Genomic DNA, 19,760 nt, shown 5'->3' on the forward strand with positions numbered 1-19,760 from the left:
TAAAAAAGTAGTTATTTTGGGGGGAAAGCTCTAATTACAAGGACAATGAAAGAGGACAGAAGGCAGAGTGGGGACATGTATAGGAGGGACGGGAACAGTCACAAAGGACACAGAAGGAAGAGCAGGCGGGCATCAGAGCTACACTGCTGTACCTGCTGTATCATTACCACTGCTTTTGGCTGCAAGGAACAGAAAACCCACAAGGCACATTTTTCTTGTTAATCCTTCTCATGTCACAAAAAATTAAGGACAGCTCTTGCTGGTGTTGTTTCAACAGCTCAGCAATATCAGGGTTCAGATCTCTGTAATCCGAAGCTTGTTCCTTATGGTCGTAAGATAGCTGCTGCCTGGTCACCTCTAGCTGGGAGAAGGCCAAGGAGAAAGGGGCTGCAGAGGGAGAGCCAAGCCATCAACTCCCTGCCACAGCCACAAGACCACCGTGGGCAGACCGGGCTTTTCTGAAGGGAGAACTTGGCAAGAGGATGGGTGCTGGGGCCATTCGAATGGAACCACAGCCCCGGCTGGTGCACAGGTTGGAGGGGCCAGGGACACATGTAAATTTCTACATCACACTAGTAAATGGGCAGAGAGACCAACTAGCTACTCCAAACTTAGATTTTATTTGTATTACCCAAGACACTCCCTACAGAACTCTCAAAAAAAAAAAAAGTTCAGACTGCCCTGGCTGGTGTGGCTCATTCACTTGAGTGCCAGCCTGCAAACCAATGGTCAATGGTTCAGTTCCTGGTTGGGGCACATGCCCGGGTTGCAGGCCAGATCAGGTCTCTGGTGGGGGACATGTGAGAGGCAACTAACTACACACTGATGTTTCTCTCTCTCTCTCTCTCTCCCTCTGTCTAAAATAAATAAAATCTTTAAAAAAAAAGTTCAGACTATAAATGAATAAGAAGGAAAAAGTGCATTTGAATTGCTATAAAATACAATCAAATTACAAAACTACATGTATTTTTACACTTTATTTACAAAGAAACAGTGTAATTGTAATAAGGAACCAAGGAAATAAAATAACAGGCATACATATTTACACAGCAAGTATAGGCAAAACTTAGGAAGGAGATTCTTTAAATACTAGTATTTATCAAATCAACTTCTAAGAATAATTTTTATCACCTTCAGAAAGAATTTTTAGGATTCAAGCTATGACTGTCTTAATGAAAAAATTATATTCTTTCAACATCCCCAAGGTCCTTCAGGCTCAGTAAACCAGATCACTACCCATTTTTAAAAGAAATGAAAGCTCTTAAATTAGGATATTGTAACTGCTTTAAGAAATTGTTTTTAAAAAACTCATACTATCATTTGCTGAGTAATACCATATAAACTTAGCTTACATTAATTTCTTAATCCATTAAAATGGTTTGTTACCTTACAGTGAGACTCCACTGCTAACGATGAGAAACACTGTCATTTACTATTTAGCTCTCAGGAAATCATTCAAAGTGTGAATTCAGCCATTAGTAACATTAACATACATGAAAAAAATTAAAATATCTATCTATCCCCAGCAACCAGTTAACTGCTACATCCTCCAAAACCAGAGATGGGTATTTTTAAGAGTCAAGACTTTTCACCCCTGGCCAGGGTGGCTCAGTGGGCTGGAGGGTTGTCCTATACACAGAAAGGCGGCGGGTTTGATTCCAGGTCCAGGCATGCACCCAACTTCTGAGTTCGTGGTGCCCAGTCGGGGTGTGTATGAGGAACAAGTGATTGATGTTTCTCTCCCACATCTGTTGTTTTTCTGCCTCTTTCTCCCCTCTCTCTAAAATCAGTAAGCGTGTCCTAGGGTGAGAATAAATATATACATATGTTTTTTTATAAGAGTCAGGACTTTTCTAACCTCTGCACCAATACACCCTGGTGTACAGGCTTCACTGAGTTTCACCAGCAGAAGAGGGGCGCATCGTGAGAGCCACGCCGGCACATCTCTGGGACCCTCCCTGGAGAGTGTGGACACAGCTGGCGCCGTCCACACCTTGGGCACAACACCTTCTGTGTTTGCCAGTTCTTCCTTTAGTTCACTGTCCTTCCAGCCGTAAAAATGTGATGTCAAAACTGAAATAAAGCAAATATTTAACACAGAAATTATTCTAATGTAAGAAAAAATAGAAACACAAGCACCAAATGATCCCTTGAGGTTTAATTCATTCAACAATAAAGTTATTTAAGAGTGGGCTTATGTATCAGGCACTGTGCCTGAAAGTAGACAAAAAAAAAAAGACATTCTTTCTCTAAAATGCTTGTCGTTGACTGGAGAGAAGACGCTAGAGCAGGGAACAGCACGAGACGACTCTGTAATACCTCACCGTCCCACTACCACTGGGTATAGTACGTTCAGGATATTCAGTTACCCATGTGAATTTCTGAGGTAATTAAAGATTTCAAACATCCTATAATTTTAATAAACCAAGTTCTAGTCACTGTTCTGCCAATCAGATGTGGGGGTAAGGGCAGATTACTTAAGCACGATCAGATAACACTGGCCAGGAGGTTTTCTGTGTGTTTATTTTAGGGTATTGCTGTGAAGATCAAATGAGTAAAACAGCACTCTGCAAGTCCTAAGTATCTATACAACTGTTAAGCATTTATGCTTAGGCACCTTTGCCTTTTCATCATAATAGTTCTAAACTATATACTTTTGTCTTCTTAGACTTAAGGCCATACATTTCTGAGGCAACATGATAAACATCAGATATTGTACGCACCCATACCAGTTGCTCGGAGACTACTCACGCTAGAACGTAGGCAGGACAATTTCCCCCACTCTGCCGTGCTCTGAGCTGCTACCTGCCCCTTAGTCTTCCACCCCCTCCCCTGCTGATGGCTACCTCTCCTGAATGCAATCCTCTGGACTTCAGACTCTTCCCTCCCCCACAGTCCCCCCCCCCGCCCCGCTCCCATCTCAGCTCCATTAGGAGATGGGAAAAACGCTCCCAAATTAGAATTATGCCTTAATTAAAAAGAGACCAGGTAAGGAGCTATCTTAAGGATCAAGTCTTTGAAATATACTCATGTCCTTTTAAGCAGGCATTGTCATGGAAGGTAATTATGATCCAATATGCACTTTTAAAAGGGCAATTACCATCCTGATCCAAAGTCTGTATCTGCCTGAAAAACGATGGAGCATTCACAGGTATGGTCAGCGTGAAGCTACCGTACCACCTAGCACTGGTCCCATGCAAGTTCCAGAGACCCAGTGCGTGGTGCTGACAGTAACATCCGCAAACGCCTGTCCTGGGTGAGCCATTATAAACTTACGCACGGTATTTTCCAAGCCAAGCGTTTTATTTCAAAAAACTTCATAGAAGGCTAAAAGCTAAAATGAGCACATAAAAATTAACAAACACAGAAACATTAGCAGTACCAACAAATAAATGTAGAGCCCATTCTGCATAATTAATTACTTTAAGAAAGCTTGCAGGCAAAGATATAAATACTGAGTTGGCCAAAAAGTTCATTCCACTTTTTGCTGTAAAATAAAAGACATATTTTTCATTTTCACCAATAACTTTATTGATTTGGATATTCTGAGTATGCTGGCTATCTCCCACAAGGTATAAAGTTGAATGTTCCCAATTAATGTCTCAATTTTATCACTATCAACTTCAACTGGTCTACCTTACCGTGGACCACTGTCCAGCGAGAAGTCTCCAGCATGAAACTTCACAAACCATTTTGGATACGTTCGATCAGTCACAGCACCTTCTCTGTACACCGCACAAATCTTTTTGTTACATTTACATTTTTACCTTTTTGAAATAATAAAGCATTATATGCCCAAAATGTTGCTTATTTTCTCCCACCTTCAATATTAAAATGGCCACACAAAAATTCACCAATTTTGATGTTTTTTTAAAGTGATGTGACAGCTGTCACAATACAATCTAACAAAATTGTTTCAAATGAGGTTAAAGACAACTAAGAGCTACTAGAGCCAGCTTACAGAAAAAGCCGAATGAACTTTTTGGCCAACCCAATAATACACTTTAGAAAAACTAAAAAATTAACTTTACATTATTAGAGCTCACCCTTGACGTTTCTGGACTTGAAAATGGAGAAGGCTCCCAAGACCTATTTTCTTTGTCAAAGGAATCATCTTCTTGGAATGCAAATTTCTGCTTGAGTGCCTGGGATATTACAGCCACTGGGTCCCACTGTGAACTGTGTCTCTTCCTCTTATGAATGGGTCTGCCTCCAGGTGACCTATATTTTTTAATTATATAAGTTAAAATTCTGTGCTAAAGATCTTTATTTTAAATCACCTATTTCTGCTGTGGAATTTTCTTTTTAATATTTAAGAACTTTTAAAAGGAGTATAGAGTTTATAAAAAAGAAACATTAGGCTAATTGTTCACTCAATCTTCACTTAATCCCTACTATTACCCCAGTTTCCATTTTACACTTTGAGGGTAGAACAGGATCCTGCGCCTATGGAACATTCTGGTGGCAGGTGATCGATGCACCAGTAAGCAAGTGCAGTAAATGCCACGAATAAAATAAAATAGGGTACTGTGACAATGACTAGGACGAAAGCACTGTAGATAGGATGATCAGGAAAAGCCTCTTTAATGACATCCTCTTTAAGGAAATGACCAGGGGTCAGTTTAATGTGAACATCGGTACATGCATCAGGAAGGAGCTTGGCATGTGTGAGAAGCAAAACCAGAAATTGTTGGTGTGCAGTTAGTGTGGGAAGCAAGACATGAGGTCAGAGAGACAAGGGCTAAATCCTGGAGGGTCTTACAGGCCACAGCAAAGTGTCTGTATTTTTTCCTAGGCATATGGAAAATCACCAGAGGTTTTAAACAGGGAATGGCATGATCTGACTTCAATTTTTAAAGGATCACTCTGGTTACTATACGGAGAGGAGGCAAGAATGAAAACAAAGGGACCAGTGAGGAGGCCACTGTATCGGTCCAGGCTAGATGAGATCACCGGTGGCTTAGATGGGGGGTGGCGGCTGGATCACGAGGGCACACAAATTTGAGTTACATGCTGATGAAAAAAATATGGGACAAAAAGGAAGAGAAAAAACAAGGGAAATTCCTAGATGTTCAGACTGAGCAACTGAGTGATGGTGCTGACATTTACTGATACGCAAAAGACTCTGGGGAGAACAGGTTTTCAAGGTGAGGGAAGGGAGCAGGTAGGAAGAGAGAGCTCTGCTCTGGACATGTGAAGCCTGAGAGACCTGTGAGACAGGCAAGGAAGGCGTCAAGGAGGCGCCCTGCCATGAAGGCGTGGGGCTCAGAAGAGAGCTCAGGGACAGAAAAGTAAATGTGAGTCATCTGCACATAGCCGGCATGCAAAGCTATAGGACCAGATGGATGACCAAAGAAAATGAACAGTGTGGATGGAGAAGAGAAGGGGGCTGAGGTCTGAGCCTTAGACACGCCAACATTTAGAGACCAAGCTCAGAGGCAGAGTAAGCAAGGGACTAAGGAATGAACGGCAAGATAAGGGGAAAACCGAGTCCGATTCCCTTGAAGCCAAGTAAAGAGTGTTGTAAGGTGGAGGGAACCACCGACTGTATTAAATGCCACCAAGAGGGCAAGAGGTGCAGTAAGACCTGACCACTGAAGTTGGCAACAAGGGGTCACTGGTAACCTGAACAAAAGCAGCTTTCCCTGGAGTGATGGGAACAGACACCATGTTACAGTGGTTGGAAGAAGGCAGTGAGAAATAGAAACACACTGCAGATGGCACCAAGAACTTGTATCAAAAAGGGTAGCCCTGGCTGGTGTAGCTCAGTGGAATGAGCTCGGGCTGCGAACCAAAGTGTCGCAGGTTCGATTCCCAGTCAGGGCACATGCCTGGGTTGCAGGCCACGGCCCCCAGCAACCACACATTGATATTTCTCTCTCTCTCTTTCTCCTTCCCTTCCCTCTCTAAAAATAAATAAAATCTTTAAAAAAAAAAAAAAGGGTAACAGAAAAAGTAATAACAGGGCACATATATTTCGAAGACGGGAATACTCAGGGCAGGAGAAGAACAGATTAAAGAAGAAAAACTCGGTAATGCAGAAGACGGAAGGGATCTCAAGTGAAACCCTTGAGAAGAGAAGGGGAACCGGTGACCACAAGGAGAGCCCGGGCATGAACAAGCACACCTCCCCGCAGAAACAGGCTGGAAGGCAGGGAACATGGGCAGCACGTCTATAAAGGTCCAGACGTGGGAAGTCTCCTCCGATTTCGCAGTAATGTGTACTACTTACAAGGTTAGTAGTGGACACCTGAGAGGAAGGGGCTGGAAGGTAGTCTCCTGGCCTCCCGTGGTTTCCCCAGTGATGTTCACAGTCGCCGTGTCACACCGACTGGGCCCAGGGACACCAGCAGGTGATCTGGTTGGCATCAAGCATGTACACGCAGACAGGAGAGTTTTTCTCTGTACTAGCTGTCTCATACAAGGATCAAGTCATAACCTCATTAAGAATGAAATGACTTCTCTGCCCTAACACTATGATATAGAAAATACATTCATTTTTTTCATCAGACACCTCACTGAGGGATTTCCAGGTGAGCACGCCAGACCTCTGTGAAATCCCACCAAAAGGAGAGCAAAGACACAAAAGTGATGTATACCACAAAAGATAAAAGATTACCAGGTGAGAGAATAAATAAGAATTGCAATGAAGTGTTAAACGCTGGAAGGTTGCTAGAAATGAAGAGTGGGGGGTGAGCTGCCATCCCAAAAGGATTAACAGAAAGTCTACAAAATGAATGGTAAACTGCTTCCTTGTTCTCTTTCCCTACTCAGCTCTCAAACCACATGGCTTGCACTCCCTGTGTATTTCCCATCTCTCCTGACCAAGAAGGAGACTGAAGAATCTCCTAGAAAGACACTCTAGCCCAAAAGAAAGAACAAACAGCTACGGAAACATGGGGTCTGGCCAACAAAACGGCCAGGCCCTCCGCTTATTCACTGAATTGTGATGCCCCCCAGTTGACAGTCCGCCTCACACAGAGTACCTTCAGTCAGCTTTTCGTCGTCTCTCTGTTCACTATGGATGTAGAGCCAACAATCACCAGATACTTAAGGCTCCAAAACTAGAGCAAGAAACCAAAATTGACAAGTGAAAAAATGGAACTCAGGAACAGAGATAATTCAAGAGCAAAGGACCTTACAACTTACAACCATAGTTAATATCTTCAGTGGAGTAAGACAAACAAAAGGAGGAAGACACAGAAAAGAAAGGAGCATTGACAGAAAAGGAAATGGCTCGCACAAATTAAAAATATGACAGCAGGTAAAAGTCCAATAGAAGAGCTGAAAGGTAAATTAAAGAATTTTTCTTAAGAAATATGATAAAAAAGCAAAGGAAAAGAAAATAGTAAAGGAAAAGATATGAAGCAGAATAATTCTGCCATCAAATTTCTAATGGAGTCCCAAGAAAAGAATGGGAGAATATTATCAGAGAAATAGTTATAAGAGATTTCCAAAAATGATGAATCTAACATGCTAGACTCAGTCCACAGGTGCCCAGCATAATGAATAAGAAAGAACTTTCCAGGGCACGTCATCATGAAATTTCAGAATACCAGAACTAAAGAGAATATCTTAAATGCCTCAAGAATAAAAAAGCAGATCTCATACCAGGATTCAGAATGGCATTAACTTCTCAACAGAACTGGAAGCTAGTAATCAATGGAATGATGTCTTCAAATTTCTGAGAAAATGATTTATCTGCCAATCATATACCAGCCCAACTAGCAAGTAAGTGTGAGAATAAAATAACAACACTTGCAGATATGCACAGTCTTAAAATAATTTACCTGGTCTATTCTTTCTCAGGAAGCTACAGGAAAATATGAAACCCAGGAAATGGGTGCCACCACACAGGAAAAAGGGCGACAGAACACCCAGGATGCTGGTGAAGGAAGCCCTCAGAAAGACAGCAGTGCGGCAGCTAGAGAGCAGCAGGTGATGCGAGAGGACAGACAGAGGGCTCCGGAAGGGGAGTTTAAACCAAAAAAAAAAAAAAAGGACCTCAGAGAGGCAATTAACTCCAATAAAAGATAAAATTTTTCAATAAAATATAATTATATATAAGTATATAAAATGGCTTACCTGTAAATGCATACTGTTGTAAGAATGCACATTCTACATACTGACTTAAGGACTGTGATTTAACACTATCGGGAAGATACAGTAAGTATATGTGTGCCTGTGTGTGAGAGGGTAGACTGTCTGTGAGCATATATTCCTAATCTTTAAATAGCAGGAAGCAAATATAATTAAAATATCAATAAATAGCAAAAGAAGTATATTGTTTCAAAAATATGGAGATAATATACTAGAAGAAGAGTCAAAAACTGAAAATGATTCTCTGGGAGGGGCATTTGGGATGAAGGGGAATAAAAGAGGAAATGTGTATATGTTTACTTTGACGAATATAAAATTTTGGTTCATTTCTCAGATTTTGACAACATACCGTTCAATAGCACGAAGTTTGATCTTATTCATATCTTTGAGGACATCCAACATGTTTGGAACATCTTTGTTTCTCTGGGGTTTGGAATGACGACTGTAGCTGGCCTTACTAGCACCTGGGTGCTGTTTTTTCATTTCAGTTGCTGAATTAGCTGAGTCACAAGTTGTAGGATATCCTGGCTGCACAGGAGAACGTGGAGGCTGGAGAGGAGAAAACTGAGGGGGCAGAGGGGGTGGAGGAGGAGGAGCGGGAAGCACTGAACTTGAAAATGGATCCGGTTGGACACTCAGGTGAGCAGTCCCCGATGACGGCACTTGTCCCAAACCACCAGGCCTGTCAGTCGAGGCAAAGGAGCCTAAAAACAGAGTAGTCTGTTGAAAAACCATGCAAAATTCTCCTTAACACTAATTAAAACCAAATCAGAAACAATTTCTGTAATGCTACTAAAATAATGATGTGGCCAGGAAAAAGAAGCAATCCCATCTGCTTAGTAATTTTAATGAGTCAATAGGAAATTTACTTTTAATCCAGTTAGGATTCTCTGTGTACACCCTTAAAAGTGGGAAGGAGGAGAAACATTTTAAAGTGAAAATAAAAAGTGCTTTTTCAGTAATTCACATGTAATCTAAATTTCATCCTCTATTTGAAAAAGCTAAAACATGATCAACAACTTATAGTTAGAAACACTCAAAATGGTACACTCTACGAGAGCATCGTAGTAATACCTAAGCAAGTGTTTTTCAGGCAACAGCCTAAAGTTGAGTGGAGAGGACAGTAGTCCCCCTTTATCCATGGTTTTGCGTTCCATGCTTTCAGTTACCCACAGTCAGCCCCGGTCCAAAAATATCAAATGGAAATTCCAGAAATAAACAGTTCGTAAGTTTTAAATTGTGTGCCTTTGTGAGAAGCAAGATGAAATCCCGAGTTGTCCCACCCCACCCCACCCAGGACAAGAACCATCACCCCCACCCATCAGCATTTAGGGGCTGTCTGGGTGATTGGACTGACTGTAGCAGCGTCATAGTGCTTGTGTTCAAGTAACCCTTCATTTACTTAATAATGGCCCCAAATCGAAACAGTAATGATGCTGACAATTTAGATAGGACAAAGAGAAGCTGTGAAGTGCTTTCTGTAAGTGAAAAGGTACATCTGTATAGGAGAAGCATCATATCTATGGGTCAGTGCTATCCGTGGTTGCAGGCACCCACTGGGGGTGTTGGACCGCATTCCCCACGGCGGGGACTACTGCAGCTAACTGTTTCACAACAGATTTGCTCCTAAAAGGCTGTGTGTCACATGGCTGCTAAAAAAATGTGTATTTGTATCTCATTTTTATTATTACACATTATATATCTATATATTATTTATATATTTGTATATTATATATTTATAGTATATAATTTACATATATTGTGTTTATATGAATTATGTATGTGTGTACACATATATTATGTGTGTATATCTATAGGTTAAAGCGAGTTATGTCTCTAAAAATTTAGAAAGGGGTCATCTGGAGAGCATTATTCACCCAACTTGGTGGAAGAACAGGAACAATAACTTCAAACTACAAATATATGAAACCTCAAACCTATGCTTTCCTTTCAAATTAATGCATTCTTCCTCTTAAATTTCCACTGCTTTTCTGAGGAGTTAGAAAAATTTACTTAGGAAACAAGCTTTTCAGACAAAACTACAATCGTCTGCACTGTATTTAGCTCTTCTTTAAACATAAATTACCTCCCTCAATACTGTGTTTAAATAAACATCAGACCTAAAAATTTTATATATCCAACATCTTTTTATATTTCATGTCATTCACACGACACATAAACAGCAAGCATCATTCTTCAGAACTGTACTGACTTAAATACTAGGCAGGTATCATCTAACTGAAACAAAAATCCAATGTGTTACTTACCAGAATTTGTACTGTTTTTCGGTTGCTGCATTTCCACAATTGCAGCAATCTGAGAGCGAAGAAAAGTTAGTTCGTCTTCAAGGGCGGCTATTTTCTTAATTGCAGCTTCACTTACAGGCTGAGAATTTTCCATTGATTTGTTATGTCTTGGAGCAGGTGACAGTGGATCCCAAACTAATTGCAAAGGATGGAAAAATTCACTTTTCTCTTCTTCCTCATTTTTCCATATTCCATTTCTGTGGGTGAAAAGAAGGGAAGAAATGGGGAGAGGGAGAGAGTGAGGGAGAGGGAAAAGGAGAGAGGGAAAAAGAGGCAGAGGGAGAGAGAGAAGAAAAAGAAGAGGAAGAGGGGTGGGGAGGGGTGAGGAGGGGCAAGGAAGGAGAGGAGGAGGAAGAAGGGAGGGGGAAATTTTCCAAGAGGAATCAATTATTTCAGTCAAAGAGGAATAAGGACACCAAAACAAAACCCAGAGCAGCTCTCTTTACCCCGTGATTTACCCCTGGACCCGCTGAGGACAAGCACAGCATCTTGCGTAACTTCATATTCTCAATGTGTAGGACAGAATGCAGCCTTTAACAACAGGTGACCGGTAAGTACTCAGTAAATGAAGGAGCAGCCTTTCATTTAGATTGTAAAGTAAAAATAATTATCTTGTAACTGCTCTCTGCCTACTCACTTTAAACACACTACAAGTTTATTTACTTAGACATAAATTTGGTTTACTTAGAAATTCTACATATTCTGAATATACACTACTGAAAGTCCTTATATTCATCATAATGTTAAGGGTAAGTTTATGGTATTTTAACTTTTTGAAAATTGATAAACCAGTTTGACATGTAAAAAAATTTAGCTATCATATTTGATTAATTAACACTGATTGAGCTTATAGCCTGTATCTGAAATATACTAACACATAAGTTAGTACCCCCTAGGAGAAATACATTCAAATTTTGAAATATGTTTAATATCATTGCCTGTAAGAACTATATACATTTTGAATAGATACATAAAGTAAAATAAATCTAGTATGAATCTAGTATCTACTATAGGAAATAGCTTTCTCAGAAATATAAACAGAGTGGTTCTGATAGCGTTTTAGTATCACTGCTTCCCAGGCCTGTGTTAGGTTCAAATGCTCATTAAGAAAAACCGGCTGTCCCTGATCTGGGTAGAGTTGCACCTGGCGTGGTGGTGCTTGTCTCATATCAGCCAGGGACAAAGTAACTCCTTGTCTATCCCAGGTTGGCTTTTGCTCTGTGCCCATGCCTGGTTCATGCTTTGGACACATGGAAAAAGAAAAAAAAAGAAGAAAGAAAGAAAAACTGGCTAAAAGTGAGGAACAGGCAGTTATCTTATTAGGAAAATATTAGTGGGACACAGCGCAGTACAGAGACAACACAAAAGGCTCAATGGGTCTGAGCAAACTTTGGCACATCCAAGAATTCCGATTATAGCCCAGACCCGACTTTCCAAGATAAATATATAAAATTACCGAAATCTGAGATAACTGGCTTCTTCATCATTCGCCACACACAAAATATCAGCGAAAGATGGAACTACGGATCCACAGTTGCCAGAGTCTACAGAGTTCAAGAGTGGGATCAGCTGAAGGAAAAAAGGAAACAAAAAGTCAGAGCTCTGCAGGGAGCGGGGAAGACACATGCTAGGGAAGTTAAGTAAGTTAAAAACCCAAGAGGGAAAAAGGAAAGGGATGTTCAATAGAAAGCCATGCACCCATTAGCAAGAAACAATACTGAAGACAATATTATTTTAAAGTCTAAATGTGTGCCAACATTCTCTCCCCCAGCTGAAGTCATCTATCATAAATCACAGACTAGAAGAAGAATAAAAAGTTACTCAGGTATTGCTTTGCATCTGCCCATCTTTGAATGTAATTACTTAAAGAAGTAAATACAAAAACATATGTGAAACAAATTGTTTCCAGGGATAAGGTTTTCTGCAGGAAATATTTCTTCGTGTGTTCTACCCTCTACCCCTAGGAGCACCTATGGGACACTCCCATGCAGTGACTAAACAGTGCATGGTGACCAGCTCACCTCAAAATCAGGCCTGCGGCAAGGTTCCAAAGGAAGAATTCTCCCAATAATACGAACAATACTCCGAGCCGATCCATAGCCTTTATTTCCCCAAATCTGCAAAACCTATTTAAACATAAAGCATTGTTTTAAAAAGTACTCTATTAACCATGTTTATATATCTATTTTAAAATACAGATGTAAAAGATGCAATTACACTTATTGTTTAAAAGAGAATATAGAAGGTATACGCAAAGTCTGTTTTAAAAAGAATATATCTTATACCTATAGCAGATCTCAATTCAGACATTTCACGTAACTAAAGGTGATACCTGGCTAGTGGCTACCACACGGAACAGTGCAGCCTAGAGGATATAGAACCCAGACCTGTCAACACTGGAACCTCTGCCAGGCTGAGCAATCATAAATACAGCGTCCCTGCTGCTCAGCTGAGCACCCTTGCTAAGAGCCGCAGGCCCAGAGGCTTCACTGCAGTGAGAGCTCCGTGCTGCACATAAACAGTCATCCTGTTCTTGGTTTACTTTCATCTCTTGCTGTGTGATTCCATGCTGACAAACTCCTGCCCTTCCAACACTCTCATTCCCTCACTGCTATTGGCCATCTTCATCATTTTCATGATTGCACCTCCTTCTTCTATTCCTGGCCTAGGACTCTCCTTTTGACATTGCTAACTTTCCTATCAAGAGGGATTTTCAAATTAATTGGTTCAGTGATATGCTCTCAAAACCAGTTCAGACTTTTGATATTGTGTTCCCATATTACTAACAGATAAACTAGCCCAACTACTCTTAGACAGAGAAAAAAATTACAAAACAATAATATTTAGAAAGATTACAAACCCATGCTGATTTTACCTGGCTATTCTGTACAGGTGTTCTGCACCCCTTTATGACCTGTTATGTTCAATTCTGTGTCACCCAAAGTAACCACCAATCTCTGAAATCCCCAACACTACCACTTCCATCACCTACCAGTGGTCTGTCTCACCTCTCCTACTATTGAGAAAACCAGGACTATGATCTGATATGCTTCAATTTTCATTCCTCTCCATTCAAAAGCTCCCCACCGTCTCTCACTTTTATTGTACTCTTGACTGTCCATCTTCTTTTCAAGGCTTATTTATTTATACCCCCTGCCATACTACCTTCTTCAGGTCATTGCTCAATCGTTCTCACTTGTATTTTAAATATTTTCTGTCTATAAGGTTCTTCCCCAGCACTTGCAAACATGAAGTTACTTCTAATATTAAAAAAAAATAATAATAAAAAGCCCTGGCTGATGTGGCTCAGTGGATTGAGCACTGGCCTACAAACCAAAGGGTTGCTAGTTCGATTCCCAGTCAGTGCACATGCCTGGGTTGTGGGCCAGGTCCCCAGTAGGGGGTGCACGAGAGGTAACCACACGTTGATGTTTCTCTTTCTCTCTTTCTCCCTCCTTTCCCCTCTCTCTAAAAATAAATAAATCTTTTTTAATAAAAGAAATTCATTCCTGCTGCCCTTTCAAGTTGATGGTCTCTCCCAGTTCCTTTTCATGAACTTTTCAAAATATTGCTGGTGCCACCTCCCTCCCTCAGACAAATATCAAATTACTATAATATGGCTGCCACTCTCCTACAGAAATCCATGGGTTCAAATCCCAGAACACAGATAACTCCGAATTTGAATCAAGTCTTTTCTTTCCTACATTCTAGAACCATGCATCTCATTATCTGCAGGATACCTGTACTTCTATATTCTAACAGTAACCCTGGCTCACCTTATCTTGCTATTCAAGCTAGCTCCTCATACTAAGTTGCCTATTTGTAAGAATGGCACACCATCATTATTCAACTTGCTTTTGTTTAAAATCTGGAATTATCCTGAATTATCTTCTAATTCACCACACCAAATAGTGATGACATGTCTATTCTACAACCCCCCTCTTATATTTTGTGTCTTATATCCAATCTTGTATTATACTTTTCTGTATATGTTGGCTAGTCCTCATATTTTAAGCACCACGAATACAAGAACCATGTACTGCTGTTCTGATTCACCTGCAGAACCAAGCATACTGTCTTAGATATAGCAGGTGCTCAGTACGTAGACAAACTTGGATTTGCTTTTAATTCTCAGATTGAGTCATCCTCTCTCCTTAAGACTTATTATGAATATTTTAAGCTGTAACTTGCCATTCTATATCCCAATATTAAACTAAAGTTACCTTAATAAAAGCTTTAGATGATTAAAAATGTAATTTACTACTTCCAGCCAAGATGGAGGCATAGGTAGACATGCTTCCCCTCTTCATACAACCATAAGGACAACAAATAACCTCAAAACAAAAACCGAAAAGACCTGCCAGAAAATCAAACTGTATGGAAGCCAACAACCAAGGATTTAAAGAAGACATACTGATCCAGACAGGTAAGAGGGGCAGAGACAGGGGAAAAGGAGCAGAGAGGATGCAGTATGGCAGCCAGGCTGTGGTGAACAGATGGGGCGGTCCCACATTCAAGTGTGGTGGATAAAAATCAGGAGCAACACCTGGGAGCCAGTGATCCCAGCCCCAAGCAAGAGCGCACAGCCCAGGTTCCCAGCACCAGGAAAATAAAGCCTCATAACTTCTGGCTGCAAAAACCAGTGGGCATTGGGGCAGCCTAAGAAACTGTGGGTCTCTCAGGAGAGTCTGTTTGAAGGACCCCCAGGGTTAAGCAAAAACCCGCCCACTCTGGGATTTGGCACCAGGGCAGCAGGTGAAGAGTGCCAGTCACATACTGCAAGTGGGGAAAGTGACTAGAAACCCAGCAAGAGCAGAGCAGGCAGCATTGTTCCCTCTCTGACCCCTCCCCCACATACAGTGTCAAAAAGTGGCAAAGAGGGTTCTCCTACCCTGGCAAATACCTCAGGCTCCTACCCTTACAATGTGACAGATGTGCCAAGACAGGAAGTCAAAGCAGCTCTACCTAATACACACAAACACAGGGAGGTTGCCAAATTGAGGAGACAAAGAATCATGGCCCAAATGAAAGAACAGATCAAAACTCTTGAAAAAGGCCCTGGCTGGTATGACTCAGTGGACTGAGTGACAGCCTGCAGACTAAAGGGTCGCAGGTTCAATTCCCAGTCAGGGCACATGCCTGGATTGCAGGCCAGGTCCCCAGTCGGGGACACATGGGGGGCAGCCACACATTGTTGTTTCTCTCTTTCTCCCTCCCCTCTCTCTTTAGAGATAGATAAATAAAATCTTAAAAAAAAAAAAAAAAACCCTCCGGAAAAAGAACTAAGCAAAATGGAGATAGCCAACCTGTAAGATGCAGAGTTCAAAAATTGGTAATAAGGATGTCAGAGACTCACTGAGTATGGTAAATGCATAAGGGAAGAAATGAAGGCTAGACTAAGTGAAATAAAGAAAAATCCACAGGAAACCAACAGTGAAGGGAAGGAAACCGGGGTTAAAATCAAATATTTGGAATATAAGGAAGAAATAAACGGTCAACCAGCAAGAATGAAAACATGTAAATTCAAAAAGACAAGGAGAGAATAAGGAGACTCTAGGACATCTTCAAAAGTTCCAACATCCAAATCATAGGGATGCCAGAAGGAAAAGAGGTAAAGCAAAAAATTGAGAATTTATTTTAACAAATAATGAAGGAGAACTTCCCCAATCTGGAGAAGGAAATAGACTTCTAGGAAGTCCAGGAAGCCCAGAGAGTCCCAAAGAAGTTAGACCCAAAGAGGAACACACAAAGGCACATCATAATTACATTACCCAAGATTAAAGACAAAGAGAAAATCCTAAAAGCAGTTAGAGAAAAAAGGAGAGTTACCTACAAAGGAGTTTTCATAAGACTGTCATCTGATTCCTCAAAAGAAACTTTGCAGGCAAGAAGGGGGCTGGCAAAAAATATTGAAAGTGATGAAAAGCAAGGACCTACATCCAAGATTACTCTATCTGGCAAAGCTATCATTTAGAATGGAAGGGCAAATAAGGTACTTCCCAGGCAAGGTAAAAGCTAAAGGAGTTCATCATCACCAAGCCTTTATTATACGAAATGTTAAAGGGACTTATCTAAGAAAAAGAAAATCAAAACTATGAACAGTAAAATGACAACAAACTCACAACTATCAACAACTGAATCTTAAAAAAAAACAAAAAGAAAAACAAACTAAGCAAACAACTAGAACAGGAATCACAGAAATGGAGATCCCATGGAGGGTTATCACAGGAAGGGGGCAGGGGAAAATCAGGGAAAGAGTACAGGGAATGAGAAGCATAAATGGTAGGTACAAAATAGACAGCAGGAAGTTAAGAATAGTATAGGAAATGGAGAAGCCAAAGAACTTATATGTACGACCCATGGACATGAACTAAGCGGGTGAGGGATGCTGGAGGGAAGTACTGGGAGAAGGGGTGACAAAGGCAGAAAAATTGGGACAACTGTAATACCATAATCAATAAAATATACTTAAAAATGTAATTTACCCATGCAATAAATTTAATTATATGAAGGTCACATCTACATTTTGTTTGTATCTTTTGAAGGCATTTGACCCATAATATAAATACATTCCTAGTAATCTTATCCCTTTTCAAACTCAAACTATCAAAGCTAAACTATTGAAAACTCACCTTGGTAGCACCCAAAGAGAAATAACAATTTCACCTTAAATGTTTATATATAAGGCATTTTCAAAATGAGACCCAGGAATAAATACAACCCATTCATTGAAATCCACCAAGAAAATATTTACCTGGTCCATGGGAACACCGAAATATTCCAGCATCTCTCTTAAGATATTCAATATGGGAAACATTGATAAAGCAAACACAGAAGCAAATTCAAGGAAACATTATCCGTTTCTTAATGCCTTCAGGAAAAAAAATTTGGAGAACAGTACCTTAACAAATAAATAACTGCCGCATAAATTGTATTAAATAAACTAGAAGTCCTATCGTTACGCATTACACCATCAACTAATCTCTTCTGGCCAGCATTATTTTGACGGAGGTCAAAGAGAATAACGGGGAGTGGGGAAGGTCTCGTAAAGGAAAGTTCGATTTATCAGTTAAATTGCATTGTAAGTTCATAGGATGTTTGATTATAATACGTATTAATCAACAATAGGTGGACACAGCAGAGAAGCTCCCTCTGGTCCTGAAAGCCTTGGACGGGCTCGGGAGAGAGACGTGTTCAGCACACCCTTGAAAGCGGGCAGGAGCCTTGGCCGTGTGGCTCCGTTGGTTGGGAGCGGAGGCAAAGCAACAAGTCACGGGTCTGATTCCCGGTCAGGGCAAATGCTTGGATTGCGGCCCTCTGGGGTGCCTTCCCGAGGCAACCACATTGATGTTTCTCTCCCTCTTTCTCCCTCCCTTCCCCTCTCTCAAATGTCGAAAAAAAGTTAGGAAGGGGAGGGAGGGAGGAAAGAAGGAAGTATGGACCAACTCAAGGCTTTAACAAAATAAACAGTAGCTCTTCCTCACCACCCACCCCTCCTCACTCACCTTAAGGATCATGAACCCCAGATCCGTGACTTAACTCAGTCACCCAACTAGCATGTAACTGGCCGATACTGGCGCCCGGTCCTATCCCTCGCTTTGGCCCAGCATATAGCCACCTTGCTCGCCTTCCTCCGAAGCCAAGCCTCCGGGTAACACTGCCTCGGAATCCTCAGGTGGCGAAGCGCAACTTGCGCTGATCCGGTTTCAGGAACGATCAGACCCGTGTCCGCCCGCGCGCCGCGGTTGGACGGACACAGGTGGTAACGGACCCGGGCCTGGGCCCTGGAGCCACTGGCACAGCCAGGGTAACGTCACCCGAGGCGCGGCCGCCTCTTCCCCGGTGCGGCACAACCAGCCGCTCTCCTCCCGGAGACTGTAGCTCCCTACTTCCGCGTCCCTGGACGAAAATCAAACTCCGCGGGCCTTGACCTGTGCCGGATCTCATTGGACAAGGCTGAAGATAGCTGCTTGTGATTGGTTGCGTGAAAACGTCAGTTTATTTCCTGTTATTTGGACAGACTTTGGGGATTTTCCTTCTCCTTTAAGAGGCGCGAAGCAGCCAATAGAAACCAATAGACAGCTGGTGGGCGGGGCCGACTGTACGGGAACCGAGGCGCACGCGTGTGCTGCGGCTTCAAGTATCAGAGTGTGGATTATACGTTGTCTATAGCCGGGGGTTGTAGAACGATTATGGGCCCCTGAACCGGGCCCCTGAACCAGGCCCAATCCGGAGCTCCTGCCCCACACAGATATTCGCAGAAAATATATACCGTCCCCTACCCGCAGACCTGAAGCGGGGCCCCCCTCCCAGGCCCGCTGGCCGTGAAAAGTCGCCATTTATTGTTTGATCATCAATGAGTGAACATATGCTTATGCGGCTAGCAGAAGCTAAGCACTATCCTCAGGGATCTGCAGCTTTACGGTACTTAGAATGTACATTCATGAAATGCTTGTGTTATCCAATTTACCAAATATGGGACTGATACTGACCTGGCCTAGCCGCAGCTGGCAAAGTGATCACCAAGTCATGACAAGTGATATTCCAATTTTCAATTCTTACTGATACATTAGAGTAACATGACAAGATCAACTGTGCCTGCGGCTGACCTACATAAAATTTTTCTATGTCCCATAACATTTCTTCATTAAACTAATACTGAATGTCTACCGTGTCTGAAGTTTCATTCTAAATGCCAGGAAAAGCCATAACGGGCAAGGCAGGGAAGGTGGATGCCCTGCTGGAGCTTACCTTCCAGTAGAGACCTCAGGCTTTCTCTGAGCACCGAACGTAAGTAAATAGCCTCTCTCTCCACTCCTTCCTTATTTTTGTTTATAGCACTTGTCACCATGTATGGTAAATACATGGTGGGGCAAAAGTAGGTTTGCAGTTGTATTCGAAACAGTTTATGCTAATATCACTTATTATATTATTTTCTGTACAAATAACTTTAAACCTACTTTTGCCCCATCCTGTATTTATGCTTCCCGTGTAGCCTAATGAGACTGTAAACTCCAGAACAAGAATTTTGTTTTGAACCATGCTGTTTTATCTCCAGTGATTTAGAAGAGTGCCTGGGGTGTGTGTGTGTGTGCATATACACATATATACATATATATAATAGGCATTTAACCAATTTGTTGGATTTTATTGGATATGGAATGAGAGAAAAACAATCACCAAGAATGATTTGGAGCTAAGCAACTGGAAGAACAATAGTGATTATAATGATAGGCCCAGGAGTCTAAACTAAGATGAAAGTAGGGGCAGGAAAAGGGTGTTGGACAATATACAACTTTAAGGCAAATGGATTGGCAATCTTACATGAAATTAGTAAATCACCATATTCTCAAT

At 41.5% G+C, this 19,760-nt stretch overlaps 1 protein-coding gene and 1 non-coding gene across 4 annotated transcripts; one reads left to right on the forward strand and one right to left on the reverse strand.

Annotated features, from left to right (window-relative positions):
* Positions 1–962: 962 nt before the first annotated feature.
* On the reverse strand, positions 963–18,286 carry MTFR2 (mitochondrial fission regulator 2). 3 transcript variants are annotated; one of them, XM_045843452.1, is made up of 8 exons: positions 17,912–18,286; positions 17,161–17,277; positions 12,428–12,532; positions 11,863–11,975; positions 10,368–10,603; positions 8,450–8,804; positions 4,047–4,221; positions 963–2,073 (listed from the first exon to the last, which is right to left on the reverse strand). In XM_045843452.1, exons 2-8 carry the CDS (start codon positions 17,221–17,223, stop codon positions 2,068–2,070), a joined length of 1,053 nt encoding a protein of 350 aa, XP_045699408.1. In that variant the 5' UTR covers positions 17,224–17,277; positions 17,912–18,286; the 3' UTR covers positions 963–2,067. The 3 variants fall into 3 exon arrangements, with proteins under 3 accessions (XP_045699408.1, XP_045699409.1, XP_045699410.1); XM_045843453.1 differs by lacking the exon at positions 17,161–17,277; XM_045843454.1 differs by lacking the exons at positions 11,863–11,975; positions 17,161–17,277; positions 17,912–18,286 and having other exon boundaries at positions 12,428–12,521.
* Positions 11,525–11,660, forward strand: LOC123822324. The gene has a single exon (XR_006786293.1). It is a non-coding gene; the product is annotated as a small nucleolar RNA SNORA48 (small nucleolar RNA).
* Positions 18,287–19,760: the final 1,474 nt, after the last annotated feature.

The sequence above is a fragment of the Phyllostomus hastatus genome, unplaced genomic scaffold (genome assembly GCF_019186645.2).
Source record: "Phyllostomus hastatus isolate PE091 unplaced genomic scaffold, TTU_PhHast_1.1 phas_contig_40, whole genome shotgun sequence".
Classification (NCBI taxonomy): domain Eukaryota; kingdom Metazoa; phylum Chordata; class Mammalia; order Chiroptera; family Phyllostomidae; genus Phyllostomus; species Phyllostomus hastatus.

Coding starts and splice junctions, on each gene's coding strand:
- MTFR2 (XM_045843452.1), bottom strand. CDS start 17,223: ATGTTTCCCATATTGAATATCTTAAGAGAGATGCTGGAATATTTCGGT. Junction 10,604..11,862: donor GCCAGTTATCTCAGATTTCG/GTAATTTTATAT, acceptor TTTCACCCACAG/AAATGGAATATGGAAAAATG. Junction 8,805..10,367: donor GAAAAACAGTACAAATTCTG/GTAAGTAACACA, acceptor CTCTGTTTTTAG/GCTCCTTTGCCTCGACTGAC.